Source organism: Strongylocentrotus purpuratus, unplaced genomic scaffold (assembly GCF_000002235.5).
Source record: "Strongylocentrotus purpuratus isolate Spur 01 unplaced genomic scaffold, Spur_5.0 spur5_scaffold_6, whole genome shotgun sequence".
In the NCBI taxonomy this organism is placed as follows: Eukaryota; Metazoa; Echinodermata; class Echinoidea; order Camarodonta; family Strongylocentrotidae; genus Strongylocentrotus; species Strongylocentrotus purpuratus.
The window spans coordinates 58088572-58107261 of record NW_022145612.1 but is presented as its reverse complement, the minus strand read 5'-3'; the positions used below and the strand labels follow the sequence as shown (position 1 = coordinate 58107261).

The window sequence follows — 18690 nt, the reverse complement described above, 5'->3', positions numbered from 1 at the left end:
CCTATTTCTCACTCTCTCTCTCTCTTGTTATTGCATTTCGATTCCACATTCTTAACAAGATGAAGTTTTGTTAGACTATTAATAAGGGGTACATTTATTTGTTAATGTCTTAGCCAGTTAAATTAGTGAGGAATTCTGAATCTTTAGACAATAGAATCTCAGAGACGAATTTTATTTGTTGTTTTTGGATAAGTAGATATTTTGTTCTAATGGTGACACTATAGTTTCACACTGATTCAGTTAATCTTGTGGTCATGTGAATACTCAAATGTGCCCTCTATTGATAACATCCCTATAGGAATGATGGTGAGCTTTGCTTCGCACCAGACCCATTGGTTATAAAAAAAAAAATTTTAAATAACTAATGTACCTGAGTGCCAATCATTTTGTTTAATTAGATTAAGCAGCATTGGGCTTTTTATTGATGTCTTTTGAGAGCTTTACACTTTTCTTTTTCCTCTTCTTTCTTTCATCCTGTTCCATGTTATACATTACTCTCCTTTATGCTCTGTTCTTATATTCCCTGTCCTTATATGTGAATTAACTTTCTTACTATGTTTTTCTTTAATACTACATTCTTAATGTTTCTTTTGCCAATCTTCTTTTGTTCTGTTATTCTTGTCATGTCCTATTTGTTGTCTCTTATGTTTAAAACAGTATTATTGTTGCTTGTATCACAACATTCTCTGTTTCCATTCCGCATATTTTTGTATTCTCTCTGTTTATTTTTGTTACACATTTGTATTTCTGTCTATGTACTTACTGTATATCCCTCCCCTCTCTCTGTTTCTCCTCTCTCTCTTTATCTCTCTCTTCAACTCTTTCTCTATTTCCCTTACTATCTCCCTCTTTCTCTCACTTCATTCCCTTGTACATATCCATCTCTCCTCTCCCTTTCTCTCTCCCTTTCCCTCTCTTTCTCTCTCTCTTTCTTTCTCTTTTGCTTTCTCCTTCTCTCTCACTCTTCTCTTCCACCCTTTCTCTCTCTCTCTTAACATCTTTTTGTATGATTCTTGGATTTACTTTTTTGTTCAGAATTTATAACACTTAGCATTGTGCATTCACTACAATATTTATAATATCAGTCTATGAAATGAGAACCAAGTAGATGTTTATTCAACCATTTATTTACAAAATATATAAACACTGTGCAAAAATGTGCACTTTCCTATTTACATTGTATACATCTGTACAGCAGTCAGATAAAGAAAATAATATTTAGTACATATTTACACATTTCCATTTGCAAAACAAGCAAAAATAGTGCAGAAGAAATAGCCAGGAAATGTTAATGATGGTCATTTTTTTTCTTAGAAATATAGAACTTTTCTCTTGTAGTCCTGCCTGTAGTATATCTGAATACATTCTTTATAAAAAAGGGCAAACACATTGTTTTTACTTATTTGAATCTTATTTGATTAAACACATATCATTTACACTACATAATTATGGTTACCTTTTTAAGAGGAACAAAAAATCAATATGAAGTTATTTGCTTTTTCGTTTCCATTCATGAACAATACATTTTGAAGTCTGATGCATCGATTAATACACTTGGATAAGTTAACATTAACACGTCCCTTGGAGATGACTTCAAGCTGTCGGTCCCCTGGTTGCTTAGTTACAAGCATACACATGCTTTCTTAGCTACCAGGTGAAACAAACAAACCAACAGACCAAAACAAATATAATCTTAGAAGAAACATGATTATCAATATTGTAGTGTTGTTTAATGTGTTTTGCATATTCTGCTATTGCCATAAAACATTCAATTAAATTTTCAGTACACTAAAAGGTAGATTTTTTTAAACGTTTAATTTTCTTTAAAAGATGACAGGAGTGAACTACACAACTTTGAATTGTAATAAATGAAAAGTTATTAATGATTTCAATAAGGTGCTATTGATCCATTGTCTAGATCAAATGGAAGAATAGCAGAAGAATGACTGAAGCTGATCTGCAGAATTGTATAAATTTCGATTTTCTTTTTTTCCTCTTTTAATAATTTGATGGAAAAGGTTGAAACAACTCTAGTAGCTGAGCTTACAATATTTACTTTTTGAAAGAAAGGTTTTACTGCAAGAAAAAAAAAAGCCTAAAATGCATGATACACATGGATTTTGTTTAAATACCGGTACACCTCTTATTAAATTATGGTATGAATCTAAGCATACATAATGCCTTGCTTGCTCTTGAAAGGGCTACATTGTGGAATAAACATTTGCTAAAAGCTCAAGCTACATGGATATAAATGCTAAGGATATACTTTATTTCAGTTTCAATACTGGAATGGTCAAACATTTTGTGGTTAACTAGGAATATACGATTTGGTTTCAATTCAATATAGGATTTCATTTACTTATATGTTGACTTTAGTGCAAATGTAAAAACTTAAATGTTAAAAAAACCTTTAGATAATTCCAAGAAGTTATAGTCTGTTATTTATTTTTATTCAAATCATACAATTTTATCTGAATCAAACATGAGAAGGAGATGTGTATGTTAAATTCTGCTTATTTTTGTTATTATAGCAGTATGTGGGTAACAGTATTTAATTTTACATTTTCAAATCTAAACATTGATCACACACTTAACAGCACAATTAGATTTTTCATTAACATCAATCTTATACAGGCCAGGGCATCAAACACGGGGAAAATAAAATCTAATTGCATAACCCGGCCGCTCAACTTGCCTTTATTTTCCTCCTTCAAATTTATTCTTTTCCTGTGCATTTTCATAACTGCTTTGATCTCTTACAGCAAGTACAATATCACAACATAGATCGACTTTTCACTCATAGTAGACAGTGTTCTTCTGTGTTTTGTAGTCCTGTATAATGTTATTTCACTCTGTTATGTTGTGATAATGCGCGATTCCTGTAGCACCCCTTGAAGCCAAATGAATTGAACCAGCCACAATTTCCATTCCCCAGCCTGATACATCTCGAATGTTTGGCCTCACAATGGTTATCTCCATAGCCAATCCTTGCAACATCCCACATGCATGATGTGGGACTACGCTGCTTGCAGCTCCCACTGAAACACAGGTTGATCTGAGTTGGAAAGAGAAGGAGATGAGACAGGATTAAATATTATTTGAAAAGTTAGCTCTAAATGAAAGGATGACAGATCAATTCAATTGATTACTATAGGCCTGTTATCAGTGATAGTACTAGACAGTTCAAGAACAGAAATGATAACACTTGATTAATGCTCAGGTACTATTTATTAATGTAATTTGTCATCTCTTCCATCCTACTTCATCCAAATAGTTGTTGTTATCTCTGTATCTTTCCTAATAATAAGCAAATAACTACCGTTGGTGAAGGTGATGGGACAAACTATCACTTCCGAGGCGATCTGGATGTAGCTTTCTTTCCGAAGCGAAGCTGAGGAAAGATAGCGTATACATTCTGATCGACGAGGAAGTGATAGTTTGCCATCGCCTGAAACCAAAAGGTGATTATTTGCTTTATACTCCACATCTAAAAACAATATAACTACAACAAGAAAAGGACGTGTATGCGTCTACATGAAAGACACCAGGCCCAAATTCACACCAAAAAGGTTAAAAGTTTAACCCAACCCTTTGAGGGTACGGTGCGCGCATGTGTTTGCTTTAATTGCGCTCATTGGAATTGCGCGCTTAATTACGCCTATTTTAGTGCGCTTTTGGATAATCTTCAGTGAAAGTGCGTCGCCCTTTGTAGATAGTACCTCTATCTTCAGTAAAAGTGCGTTGCCCTTTGTAGATAGTAGTACTATCTACAAAGGGCAACGAACTTTTTGCTTCTCCCATCAATGATGGGCGAACTATCTTTGATCACGTGATTTACTTATGACCAATCGTAGAGCAAGATTCTTAGTATGTGGAATATAATAATAATTATCCTTGCTTATATAGCGCCTAACACTTACTTTATCAGAAGTCTCTAAGCGCTCTACAATAATGCAGCATAATTACCCTGGCTCTAATACATAAATCTCTCTTTTTGTTTATTCTATTCCTCCCTTTACTCCCTTTGTACTTGACCAAGCCCAACAATGGTCTGTAGGTATACCCCAATCCCCTTTTAGCCAATGCGTGACCCTCCTACCCACGTACTCCAACTGACCACACCATTCAGGAATTGCATTGTCAGTTGAGATATACCATTCGTTTTTTAGCTTGTTCAATTCATACCTCGCCCTCCTCCCCAAACCATCTACAGTACACCTTTCCATTTTCCAGTTTCTTACCTCACATGTGTTGCAGTATTGCCTGTAGAGGTACCTTACTCCCTGTTTCTGCATTTTGGTGAGATCTGAGTACTCGATCACCCAATCACATGTTCCAATGTTATACAGTCCTGTTTCGTCATGGTTACCTGAGAAGAATTGAGATAAACAAGAAACATTTTAACCAATTATTGGTGTTCATTTCACTGTGTGTTTAGAAAAACATGTATGATTTGTGCTTATGCTTTTATCCTGTCATATTTTTTCAAATGAGAAATCAAAATGGTGTTGTGGTCCAGTGGATATATTACTAGATGGTTAGTAGAGGTTATACAGGTGTCGTTTTCGAGTGGTTCAAGCACTTGACTTGAAATGCAAAGGTTGTGGGTTTGATCCCGACATTGCATTGATTTGCTTTAGCAAGGCATTAATCTACATTTCCCACTCCATACCCAGGAGAGGAATGGGGACTTGGTAGGATGACGAAAACCTTTGTGTAAGCAATTGCAATGTGCCTTTACGGTTACCATATGGTAGGCATACTCCCTAGGAAGTGGAGATGGTGCACATTGTGCATGACTGAATCTGATGACTGGGGAAATAATATCTGTGAAGCACTTAGAGATGGATATTTTTTATATTTATCTTTCTAAATATCCAGATTATTATTATGAGTAGTAGTAGTAGTAGTGTGGCAGCTCTAGCGTGCTTTGAAAAGTCATTAATATACATTTATCACTCTTGACCCATGGGCAGCTTATAAGCCATATGTTCCTTAAGCATCTCCTTGTATTAGATGTGTGATATTACTGTAGCTACATCCTATATGACATTAGGATGCGCTTTTCAGGTTCAGTTGCAAACATAGTCCATGGAACAATGGATGATAGAATCGTGCGATGTATGTGCAACGATGTTGCCCCCTAATTTTTAGTCTCTCATTAGTTAATACTTTGATCAGTCCTTGCGTTGGAATTGTCAGGACGATTTAGAATCAATCCATCTAAAAATAAAACAATACAACACGATTTGAGTGTCAACCGTATCGTGAACAGCTGACACATGCATTCATTTCCTGCTCAAAATTCATCCTACCCCAAATTTTAAGGAGGTGTGTTTTCATTACCATCATATTAGAGGGCAATGTTTTTGTTTTGAGTTTTAAAAAAATGTAAGAAGTGAACTTTACTTTGCAGTGTGTATGATCCCTATATTTCCCATTGATGCTTCGCTCACTCCTGACATTGTAAACCAAATTTAAAAAAGATACTGCAGCAAAAGAAATGATTTTATGTGTTTACAAATGGAGGAGGGGAGGCCTAAAGTCTCTGTTTTAAGATGTGGAAATGTGAAGCCCACAATGATTAGGTCATTTTATTTTGCAGTAATACATCTTTGTTATGTGTGTAAACAAGTCTCTATGTTGAAAGGTAATTATCAATCATTTAAAGTCTTTGGATTAAGTTGCCTCTAAGCATGCACATAGTAGGTATTCTCACATAGCTGGAAATCTCTGTAGGGATTCATTTTTTTGTCAGTGGAAACTAATCACCACCCTTCCAAACTGAATTGGTGTGATTCGTTACACATGCTAACATGATGTGTAAGATATGAGATCACAGAGGCTCTGAGGTGATAATTGATCAGAAAATGTGTGACAGTCTCGTCAAGTTATTTCTGTCTTTTGTAGAAGGCACCATGTAGTGTCCAATTATATGGTGAGATAAATAGCCATAACCTTTTGTGCTGTCTCATTTTTTTGTCAACTACCTTATGAAGCATTAAATTAGCAATACAAAATGTTGACATATTCTCAGTTGCAAGTTAGAAGACTAGTTTTGAATTGAATAAAAACTTGAGTGTAAAATGAATTAAATCTTTTCAGCTGCTAGGGAGAAAACTAGCTTTGAAGTGAATAAAAAAAAAACTCTCGTGTTGGACTCCAAGTAAACTAATTTCTTTGATGAAATTCAGTTCTCTAGAAAAACATAGGTTTTCAAAAATTGTTGAGACTCTCAATTTTTATTTGGAGCACTGAGGCACTGTGTCAAAGGTCAGGGCTTTGTGATTTTAACAGGGCGACTCCGAGAAAGGTGTTGATGACATCATGATGAAACCTACCTGTGAAAATGTAGACGTGGCCTTTCCTTAGCCTTTTCAAGGCACATTCCTTGTCTCTCCTCATCATCATGACCTCAACGTGTCGCTGAAGACCCATCACGCCCTCCCCCTTGTAGATTCTCTCCACCTTCACCACGTAAGCTGTCGTGCCCTCGTCGATGTCCACCGGCGCGACGTCCATCGTCGTCCTTCCGTTATCTCGGTCGGAGTGTGCAACCTTGCCAATGATTCTACCGCGGACCACTGAATAGAATAGGATGAAGAAAACAAAAGGAAAAAAATGACAGATTTTCTGGGAATTTATCGACAACAATGAAGCCCAATTTTGACTTTCATGCTCTTTGGTTGGTTTAAATTGTTATTATAATATATATTTTACATGCCATGTGATTATTATGTCATATTTGTCAATATTTGTAAATATAACCCACTTTTACATTGTTTTAAAGATTTGTTAAAGATTTTAGATACTTTTACAAATGTCTTCATACATTTATTTCTTCTATCCTATATTTCAAAACAATAAGTACTGGTAACATGAAATAGTGAAGTGACAGAATTTAAAAGATTGTGATGTGATGAGTTTTCCACAGGAATGATTTTGTAAACATGACAATCAAACAAATGAGAAGGCTCTCCATTGTGAAAAGTGGAGGGTGGTGTTCCACCCCCCCCCCCCCCTCTAATCCTCATTTAGTGTGGAACGGTCTGAACCTCTAGCATAAAAGGGGAACAATTCAGACAATTCAGAAAGATTACTATTAAGAAAAAACCTCTGGCTTTTATTTAATATATTAATGAGTATATAAATAGACAAACAGATGATGTGTTGCCTCAACTACGTCATAACTTCCTCATACAAAATTCTGATATGTGGGTTCAAAGAGGGTTTGGGGGGCTAATTTGCCCTTTTCCAGACCTTAAAGGTCACAAGTTGAAGGATGAGAGACATCGGGGAAAGGGGTCCCATGTTCAAGGCAGAAAGGAGAGGGGAGAGAGAGAGAGAGAGGGGGGAGAGAGAGAGAGAGGGGGGGGGAGAGAGAGAGAGAGATGGGGTAAGAGGTTGCAAAAAAAATTATTAAGATTAGAAATCTGATGTGCAATGGATTTTTAAATTTTCATCACTTGAATCTGTGAATGACTTCCTCAGGGTTGTAAAGTGACTAGATAGGAGATATTATATACCTTCTTCAGTCGACCTACTCGCACAAGAATTTTAATCCTTGAAAATAGTTGTTTGCAACAAGTGTTTTGTATTCATACCGCCCTAATCAAATTCTACTAACCATGTTTGTTATGCTTGCAAAACATTTGTATTTATATTAACCAGCATGTGAAACTTCTTGGCAGATCTAATTGATTAAATATAAGATTACTGAAATTATTCACTTTGATAGCTATTTTTTAAGTATTCAATCTTTCTCGGCCAGACTTCCACCTTTCAGTAACATAAAATGCCAACCAGTATTTGTATCAAGGTATTATAAATAGTTCATGGTGCTAAACAGCCAACATGAAGTGATCATAAAATAGAGCACAGATGTTCATTTTCCTGCCTGAAACCATGACTGGTTAAATCCCTAAGAGACAGGATTTGATCTTGAATGTGAAGGGGATTATAATGGGGGCGATCATGTACCCCATTCAAGGGCTTAGTAATGCTGGATGCCTCTAGAGCCAAAAATACTTGCACTTTATCCCTCAAGATTAAGTGAGGAGATAAAGAAAATGTTAAAACACTTTGCTTCTTGATCCTGATACATTGAAAATCTTTAAATTCTTTCCTGCCCCTTTTTGTGGGGGATAGATAATCCAATCTCCCCCTTCCTCAATGATGTGCGTTAAAATCATCATATTTCATTATCTCTCTCAACCATATAACAGACGGTAACAAGAGACACTGCTTAAGAGATACAAACAAATTCAACTGGGAGATAAGATTTGAAGAAACATTTGTGATCAAGATCAGAACAATGGGGATAGAGAGAGAGAGAGAGAGATTGCATGGCAGGAAATACTAGAGACAGAACTAATTTAGTTTTTGTCAATTTACATAATTTGCCTAATTAATTTCTGTAGGTGCGTTTCCCTTGTTCCATGGATTGATGGAAGTTTATATAAATGCTAAATCTTGCAGGTCCTTATGTGGTTTTCTTATCCTTTACACAGATGGAGATGTAACATTTATTGTTTGTGTTTGTATGCGTAGTATACAATTTGTTCTCAAATGTGACTTTAATAGTTGTGCATATTATGTTTCAAAAGTATGCTTATTGATCTGAAAGGAATTTAGATGATTATTGCTGGTACAAAACAAAACTTTAATGATAATGATAGTCACATTTGTATCATGTCATGTTTCCAAAAGCTTTAATTTGTTTTTCAAATTGAGATTGATGTTAATTTTATTTCTGCAGTCATTGCATTCAATTCCTCTGTCTGTCTGTCTCTGTTTCTCTCTCTCTGTCCCCCTCTCTCTTTCTCTCTCTCTCTCTCCCTCCCCCTCTCTCTCTCTCTCTCTTTCTTTTTCTCTCTTTCTCTTTCTCTCTCCCTCTCCTTTCTCCCTCCCTCCCATGTCAGTTGGTCTCTCTCATTTCATCTTTTCTTTTCATTCTTCGTTCATCTTCTCCTATTGTTTCTACCTCATCTTCATCATCACATACACATTTCAATCTCAAGATTGTGTTGAATGTGTAGTGATTGACACTTGCTAATATGCTATAAGTGATATGGCTTCATATTTTAACCATCTTTCTCCCTGATTAAACATGGAGATGCAAATATTTTAAATGTTCATCTAATCTAGTTGCTTATCACTGCAACTTGATATGTTTATCATTAAGTATCTGCAAAAATATTCTCAAAATGATGATAGCAAATTCCATTTATGTCTGATTGAACCGATACCATTGTGAAATGCATATTTAATGGGTATGTTTTTCCACATGAGTAATAGTCGGCTGTATTTTATGATTTCAATGATCCAATATATAGACTTTAAATCCTGTGATAATGCCCGGTATTCATCATAATATATTAAAAGGCTCCTGACCTTCTACAAAAAAACAATGGAAAATAAAAAATCTCTTTAATCTCTTGCATTCCATTTGTTCATCAATAGGATAATTGAGTGAATATGATCCATCAGAAACTTCTACCCAACTTCATATACCAGGCACCCTCCCTAGCTCCCTGCACCCATCCACCACTCTATCAGTACCCAAAACATGTTCCTCCTCCATTAGAGAGACATCCTGTTGTACCCATGGTGGACGTACCATCTGTCCTGGGCTCACAATTAGGTCTAATTTTAGAGTTCCTGTCCATGCTTAGGAGCACGCCAACCCACCCCTCACAGATAAAACAGAATACAAATAGAATTATTATAGCTTTGCATCTGTTATTATGAAATATAGATGATATAGATAGCTCAATGTCATCTCTAGTTCTTGGGATCATCTTGCCCAGAGCAAGTAAAATATACCAGATTGCAAAGATTTTTAGTTTTACTAGCCATTTTGGCAAGCATATACTTTTAAAGATGAATTTAGGCAAATTAATTTGTATTTGTGCAAATTCTGCACAGATTCTGTTGTCTCTACTCTGTAGTCACAAACAACTTTGAAATGGTATTTGAAAAGGACTTTCATCATTGGAAGTAAACCAAATTTGTAATAGTGGAGAAAATGTCTATCCACATGAATGATTTTTGGTTAAATTTAGTTAGACCAGAACCTACTGCATTTACTACCCCAATGATTAATTTTCTTAATTTCTACTTATTTAAATAAATCTTGTTAGTAGAATTCTCTGGGATTTGTTTAGGCTCATCACATTCCCCAATACATCAATGTAAATCTTTCATTTAATCATGTATTGTATTCATTCTCACTTGGCAATGCTATGGAGCATCTTGCCAAAAAATCATTTTTGAAATATTTTGTTTTCCTTGCTTTTTCTTTTGGCCTGGGTTTGCTCAGGCACAAATGCAAGGGCAAGTTGTCTCATTTTGTGCACCTTTTTTGCAGCCAAGTACCTGTCGAAAAATAACCTCTTCAAAAACAACAGTGCATGGAATGACTAATCCATTCTTTGGGCAACTGACATTAGGAATCAAATCATATCAGTAACGAGAGAAAAATAAAAAGGGGGCTGGGGTAATAGGATGAGTCATGGAGGGGTACCTCCAGGGGTTCACTTCCGGTAGAACATGCACCCCTCTCCTGACTGCCTCGCTTGCTCCTAGACTGTTTAATCTTGTCTATATCTCAGAGGTTTTTTGCGTTGGCGGAGAGCGGTTTATTTCAAGTGGATGATTAAGTTTGTTTGGGTTGAGTATGATGTTGCATTGGCCTGTGTAACATATGCAAACATAACATGAAAGCATATATCCCAACCAGCAAAGTAATATCATGCACTTTTTGCTTTGGTAATATATTTTCCCCCGATATTATGACACAAATTATTTGTACCATATGATTTCATTTAAATTATATCTAGAGGTCTTAATTAAGAATGGAAAAAAATTAGGCATAGATCAAAAGGCATGACTAGAAGATTTTCAATAGCGGCATTGCACGAAAAGAAATTCCCCAGAGGGATTTTGTTTATAAATTATAATGATATTATAGTATGGTTCAAAAGAAACAAATTTAAAACAGAAGGATATATTATCATTAGCCCAACACTTTAGCCAGCATATTATTTATCTAAAAAGTGCATTGGCTTGCAGAGGGAGATTTAATCCAACGTTGTCAAAGCTAATAGGGGTAAAATGCAGACTACATACGGATGTTTTGCACACAACTTCAGAATACTTGGGTAGGGGCCAATAGAATGCATCGTAGCCCTGTACTCCTATTGTAAATAGATGATGGGCCAGACGAACACATGTCACAACAACAACCTGTCATTCAAGTCTTGTTTTACATAAATATAATAATCTATATGCTTTTTTTTTTTTTTTTTTTCTTTGGCATAAAGAAATAATCTTCTTCTTGCCCTTGATTTTTTGAAGTTTTGGAAAAGTTCCAGCCCCCCCCCCCCCCAAGAAAAAAGATATATAAATAAATAAATTAACTCATGAAGGTTTAATCATTTATTGTACTACTTATAGATATTGTGTTATATGGCAAGAGATGGCATTGTAAGTTAAGCATATAATGCAACCCATTGTATGAAATTCACCTGTGTATACATTTTAGCAGATGTTAGATAAAATACAATTCGAGTGAAAGCAATAGAAACATTTATCATTCATTGATGATAATTTTAAGAGCCAGTAGGATATTAACACAAACTTTTTTATGTACAACTATTTCCTTTCTGGCTCTTAACAGAACATTCATGAAGCATATTTAAGTTTTAATTAAACTCTGCTTTAATATGTTTTAGATCTCATGAATATCAACATAAATGCCTTTAAATAAACATAGATAATAAACCCTCTAGGGTTAAATCGTTGATCCTTTTTAAATTGTTTCATCTACACTATTTGTCAAGGAGCTTACAATGATTTCACTCTTCCTAAACATTAATGTATCTTAGAACTTATTTGTATTATTCATGCCAAAAGTAGCAAAAGGAAAGAAGGTACGGCTGTTTGAATCATTCATGACTAGCTGCTTACTAATAGCAGTGACAACATTTTTCCTGTAATCATGATCATACTTCAAATTACTCTGTTTTGGAAACTAAAACTGTTGAGAGTTCCAAGAAATTTAAGACTTCAAATATTTTATTTCCATTCCTGCCACTCAAGTTTTTCAAGTGATGTAGGCTTTAGCAGGGGGAGGGGAGAATTCACAGATCAGAATAGGGCAAGGCCTTTGAGAGGGAGAGCTGGGAAAGTAAAATGCTATTTCCATAATCACGACTTTACTACTAATTAGTAAGTTTGGGCGTCTAAACTGCTGATAGATCCAAGAATGCCCTTCAAACATGAAACAATAACATCCTTTTCATACAAGAGTTAGTATCACATAAATAAACATTGTATAAAGAAACATATGCAATATGAGTGAAAGTGTTGTATTATATCCTGTAAACATGACCTACATATTTGTCTTCTGAGAGTCAAAATGGCATTAACTCATATAAACGTATACATGATTTGATAATTTTTCAGATGGAAAAAAAAAATTCTTTCCCTCATTTGCATTTACTCTATCAATAACTCTGGTTGAAATGCCATTGAAGCATTTGACTGTAGTAAATCCTTTTCCCTTCTAGTTCAGGTGTGTTTGTCTCATCTCATCATTAGCACTAATTGTAGGTCGGGTGATACTAGAAAGGAACTTGCTGCTTTATAGGGCAAGGCCTTAGAGATGGGGAGGGGGAAGACAGGAGATATAGTGGAAATGATTGTGCACGATTTCTTAGGATACCTCTCATATCATACTCCCATCAGCATACAGACAGTTCCAGTGACTTTGGGAAATTTGGAGTTTCGGTTGTGACTTTATGACGTATTGTTCATGTTTAAACGTTATATTCAGAAAAGATAGGAACTTAAGGGAAATTTGTGTTGTTGTGATGACTCATGAGATTATTTTTATCTTCAGATTCAATATCCAAGTATCTCATTGTATTTTAAGTTCTCACTATTCTTTCTATAAACCTTCCTCTGACTTTCTAATAAATATCTCCTTCTCTCACTTAAAAACCCACTCAATTCCAATCATATGTGTTTGAGTTTAGGGTTAGGATTAGAAGTATTGGATCCAGGGTTGGGAGTATAATGGCTATAGTGTAGGATATTGTCTGCTGAGCGATTGTTGCTGTAACATATGTTGTGAAACTTGTATCCACCTCATGGCACCTACGTAAGGTTGTAGAATGTGCATTTTCAGCATGATTACTAACCATCAATCCTTGTCTATGGATTGGAGTCACATTAACAACTTCCTGGCAGGTGTTGGAAGTTTACCAAAATAAAATCTTACATATTTAATCAAAATTTTGTTTTATATTGAAATAGTCGAATGAGCTTTAAGTGAAATCTATTTATTAACTTGTAGGATAATCCCCACTATCGTAATAGTAGTAGTGAATGGATTTGAAACATATCTTTCAAAGAAGTCATGATTTATTAATTTATGCTTAAGGTTATGCTATAATCTTCTTAACAAACCCCAATGTGTAATTATTTATTCATTCTTTTAATTACTCTTCCTTCCATGTTCTCCCCTTGGAAATATCAAAATCATATTTTCTCTTACCCCTTACCAAAGGCATGCAGGCCATAGTTTTTGCCATGAAGCTTTGTGGCTTGCCTGAATACCAACTTCATATTTTCAAGACCTAATAACGATTTTTCACCGTAAATGTGTATTTTTTCATGACAGTATACTAGATATGCGATATCAAAACTAAAAGTAATTGTAGACCATCTCAGTACTCAAGTATTAGGTTCTGGATGCCTGAATATTCAATCATTTCAAAATTCTCAGGGAGGGCTGCAATCCTGCCTCTTACAATAAATACCTAATGAACAAGATCTACCTTAGGGTTTATGAAATTATAGATTATGTGATAATCTCTTCATATATGCAAATACTGCAATGTTGTCGATGTGCTCCAATTGACATTCTACTTCTTGACATCACTTATTTTACCCTTGTCAGCAAATATGAAAATATGGATTTGATTGTGGCCGCTATTACGGGTTCATGATATTTACTTCCATTTCATGTTAGATTGCTGTTTGCTCGTTCTAGATGTTCACCAATAATTCTCATTGATTTATTTACTGCTGCAGTAGTAAACATTGAATTCCTTCCTCAAAAGTTCAATCAAGTTCAACAAGAGACAAGCAGCTCTCTTTATAGTACCCAGCATGTAGTCATGACCTTGTCACTCTAGTGGTAAACAAACTACATCAACTGCAACTAATTTTATCATGTGCTTCTATAAAAATAGAAAGAAAAAAAATCACAAATTGTGAAAGAAGCTCATTTTTCATGACAAGAATAGCAAACATTCAGTGTTGTAATTCAATAATCTCACAGCATGAACTTTTGCAAATCTGGGCCACTTATGAAATTCGAGCAAGTACCTGGGTCAAAGTATTCGTGAAACAACATTACTTTAACATTCGACCAATAATCCTCACATATCAATCTTGCGCTCGCAGAGACACCTGCTGACATTCATATAACACATGAAATAAAAATATTTCTTTAAAAAAATATATAATGGAGGTTTCACCCTCAAAGGGAGGAGGCTTGATGGTAGAGCAATGGTCTCATAACCAGGAGATCCTAGGTTCAAAACCAAGGAAAAGCATTAGTAACCTTTGGTAAGGCATTTATCCTTATTACCAAGACCCCCAGAGAGGACTTAGAGCTGGTCCCTTTTTGTAGGTCATATTAAGACCAACACATTAATATTCATATTTGGACTGTGGACCAGCAAAAAAATTTGCAAATGCTGAAATAATCAAAGCTTTATGAACTTTATATGATTTCTAAAGGATGTGTTCTAGTTTGCAAATACTGAGGAGATTTTCTGAAGATTTATTCAACCGTACATATCATGTATTATACACAGCTTAAAGGGCATGTTGTTAAATTTGGTCTATTATCACAAGCGAGCGAGGAAATATGATAAACATTGAAAACTACATGAATATTTTGTACATTCATGTGGTTTACTTCCTTTTCAAATTATGATGGAAGCTCTTGACCATAACTTTTTTGTAGATATTTAGAATAGCTGCTTATGCAAGAGTCCATATGTGGTCTCTTGTATGTATGTATGTATGTATGTATGTATGTAGCCCTCTATATCATTGATGTGCTAATTGCTTTGCCCTGATCCACCAGAAAACAAGAGGGGTAATACTGAGGTGCTGATACCAGTCATGTTGCCCCCTTCTTAATCAATTACCTCCTGAGCACTGCCCCTCCCATGTATTTACCCTGGTGTTAGTGGGCCCTTGTCCAAAATTGGTTAATAATTTTTGCTCAGCTTGGTACTTTTTCTCACAGGAAATCGATCATTGCTTGTTGGGATTATCTCTGCGACATCATCAAGAAGGTTTGTGGATGTGAAAGAGAAAACCATAATTAGATTTACTGAAATAAGCAGCCTCTTTCAAACTTATACTGTGGAGCTATGATGATAATTCTGTAAGTAAGTCCAACACATGTACTTTTAATATTGAATGATTATCATATTTTCCCCATTGTTAAAAAACATAGACAGCTTTCAAGCACATGCCCGTGGAAGCTCCCTCACATTATATTTTTACTTGAATTTTCCTTCACAGAACTAAATCACAATTGTCATGATTAACCAACAAGGACACATTCTTCAAAACTCTTATAAAGTTCAGAAGAGGGGATTATTTGTGCACTTATAAGTTTTATGCAGGTCCTTATTTATGATATGACTAATCATATTTGAAGTGATGTTAACCTTTATATGACCTGCTAAACACATATGAGAAGCGTATATCCATATACCCTTCTTCTGACCCCGGCCTGTACAAAGTTTTAAGTAGGAAACAGTATATTGTTGACACACCTATAATTATGTTCAAAATGGGGTATGATATGATGAAACATATAAACAGAACCACCCATTAGATCTAAAAAAAGAAGCTACATTTATGTCTATTCCAACTGATGCACCTATCTTGTGTGAACCAATATTTGTATGTACATCTAAGTCATATCATCATTACATTATATCGTCTGTTTGGAGCCGAAAGGGTATGAACTCTTTGTAAAACTATATTAGTTAACACACTTCTGGCTCCATTAGTATATGTAATAAAATACAAACCAGACACATTAAACTAACATCTAATTGACATAGGGATGAACTTTGCATAGTACAAAGATGAAAATAATTCCTCCTATTTACTAACATGGACATTTTTGTTGTTTTGGTGGATGCCTTATGCAAGTGTATATACCTGGATTTAGTTATAAATCTAAATAGATTACTGTTTTATAGATGAATATCATTCTGTGATAGAAACAAAGAATTCATTCTGAGCACTTGAAATTAATACCGGTATTCAAAATAGTTTGTCACTTGCTATTTAAACATATGCTACTTCTGCAAAGTTTATTTGTATTTGCTTTAGAATGGTCTCAAAGAAATATGGAACAAGACCAATACTTCTATAATTTAGTTTAAACTGATGTGAGGCCTAAATCATATTTAACAAAGGTAAATTTGTAATTCTTGATCCAGCTTCTATTATCAATCTTGACTTCAGATTGAGCTTAAACCGAGCAGCAGGTTGAGATCTTAGTAGAATATGGAACAAATAGTTGTTTGACTTAAATTTAAAGCTGACTTACTTACCAAAACTGGATCTGCAGAACTGTTGCTGTGGATGTTCTGGCATGCACATACATTGTGCCGTTCCTTTGACATCATCACAGAGCGCAAACACCAGAAACCACAAAAACATAAGTGACCGTGCCATCAGTCTACTTAAATCCCTCATCAATTCCATCCCGAGACTCCACAATGCTCCTCAAAAGTTATATCCCCTTTCTGCCCCTGACACCAAAACTATTCAAGTAGTTGCTTCACAGTGAATTAACTGGGATTAATTCCCTAATCCTATGTCCAATAAGATCTCTTATGATGGTCAGCCGTTTAGATAATCCGCTTTGGAATATTTTCGGTAGATGCGTAGTTTAGATCCGAATGGAGTCTGGATCAATGATGATGCAGAAGGAGAAGTAGGAAGAGAGAAACTAGGAGTTGTGCTGGCTGCGAGGCTGGCTTGTGTTTACTACGATCGACTACGTCAAGTTGGCAAGACTTATTGCCAATGAGTGAAGAACATCGGTAAAGCCCCCTTTGTATTTATATGGACTTCCCCTACAGGAAATACTCCAGTGGTGTGTGCTCCCCCTGGAAATACAGGATATGTCTACTTCAAAACTCTTTGTACGCTGATACCAATTATGTCCTGTACCCCCTCCCCCCTCTCCCCCTCTCTCTCTCTCTCTGTCTCTCTCTCTCTCTCTCTCTCTCTCTCTCTCTCTCTCTCTCTCTCTCTCTCTCTTTGTCACATACACACATATCTCCCCATCTTCCTCTTTCTCTCTCATTTCTGTATGTTCTGTTTTTAATAATTTGAGATCTATCCCAATCTTTCTCCCATCCCATCTTTCTTCCCTCTTTCTCTCCTTCTAAGTCTTTCTCTATTCATTTTTCTCTCTTAATTTTCAATGCTTATGATATTTCTATATATGAATCATTATACCAAAATGACAAAATTATAATAATATTAATAATAATAATAAAGCGGTGCTTGAACATTTGATTTTAAGATATTGCATTTGCATTTGAAATGCTTCAAAACCAAGATAGTCTCATGCTGCCAATAATTATCAGAATTAATCAGACTGTTGAAAATACATGTCTGGCATTTGGTGACAATCAACAATATCTAAATAGCGTTTAAGGTAACGTTTTAACTGATTTATTTTATTTGTAAATATATTTCTTTACAACTGCAGTTTAAAATTTGTTTCTTTCTAACTCTTTATCACTTGCTCTTTTTATACATTTTGTGCAAAACTTTGCAAACATCTTTTATCTCTCCAAAACTTTGAATTCAAATAAAGGAAGTAATGTAATTCAATATTTGACATTTTATGAAATGTTTCCTTTTCACTTCCTGCCTCATTTCCTCTGCATTTGTTTGTATTAAAAAGTATTTTGAGCTATATTTAGATCACTCCATGTGCCCCCTTGACTACGTCACATAAAATTTAGATGCACCCCTGGTGGACTGGTAGAGACTCCCTAACAGGAAGTTATTAAGGTGCCATTCAGAGATTACTATCAACGGATCCCAGATTTTGGGGTCAAAATCATTTGATATCAAAGTGGTCATTACTTTATGAACCCTTGCCCTTCTATGTTAATGCTTGTCTCCTTCTCTGCCTCTCTCTCTCTCCTCTCTCTCTCTCTCTCTCTCTCTCTCTCTCTCTCTCTCTCTCTCTCTCCCTCTCTCTCTCTCTCTTTCTTCCTCCTTCTATTTCTCTACCTCCTCCCTCCCCTCCCCTCCTCCCTCCCTTCAGCCTCCTTCCCTTTGCCTCTCTTTATTTGTATACCTTCCAAGTGTTTTTTTGTTCATATATCTCTCCCTTCCCCCTCCCCTATATAATTTTCTTTACCTCTTTCTTTCTTTCTTCCTCTCTCTCTCTCTCTCTGTCTTTCTATCTCTCACTCTCACTCTCACTCTTTCTTTGTATCATTACCGGTACCTGTCTTTCCCTTCCTGACCTGTCTATATTTATTTTTTTCCATTCTCCCTCTTTCTCTATACCACCAATCTGTGCGTTTTTCTTGAACCTTTTCTCTCCTTTTC

General features: G+C 35.3%; 1 protein-coding gene across 2 annotated transcripts; it reads right to left on the bottom strand.

The window, feature by feature from the left end:
• Window positions 1-1096: 1096 nt before the first annotated feature.
• On the bottom strand, window positions 1097-17152 carry LOC100889149 (metalloproteinase inhibitor 3). 2 transcript variants are annotated; one of them, XM_011675275.2, is made up of 4 exons: window positions 16658-17152; window positions 6342-6584; window positions 4242-4369; window positions 1097-3055 (listed from the first exon to the last, which is right to left on the bottom strand). In XM_011675275.2, exons 1-4 carry the CDS (start codon window positions 16734-16736, stop codon window positions 2843-2845), a joined length of 663 nt encoding a protein of 220 aa, XP_011673577.1. In that variant the 5' UTR covers window positions 16737-17152; the 3' UTR covers window positions 1097-2842. The 2 variants fall into 2 exon arrangements, with proteins under 2 accessions (XP_011673577.1, XP_003725523.1); XM_003725475.3 differs by having other exon boundaries at window positions 16662-17151.
• Between the last annotated feature and the right edge of the window lie 1538 nt (window positions 17153-18690).

Coding starts and splice junctions, on each gene's coding strand:
- LOC100889149 (XM_003725475.3), bottom strand. CDS start 16,815: ATGGAATTGATGAGGGATTTAAGTAGACTGATGGCACGGTCACTTATG. Junction 6,585..16,661: donor GTTCTGCAGATCCAGTTTTG/GTAAGTAAGTCA, acceptor TATTCTATTCAG/TGGTCCGCGGTAGAATCATT. Junction 3,056..4,241: donor AATACTGCAACACATGTGAG/GTAAGAAACTGG, acceptor TTTCCAACTCAG/ATCAACCTGTGTTTCAGTGG.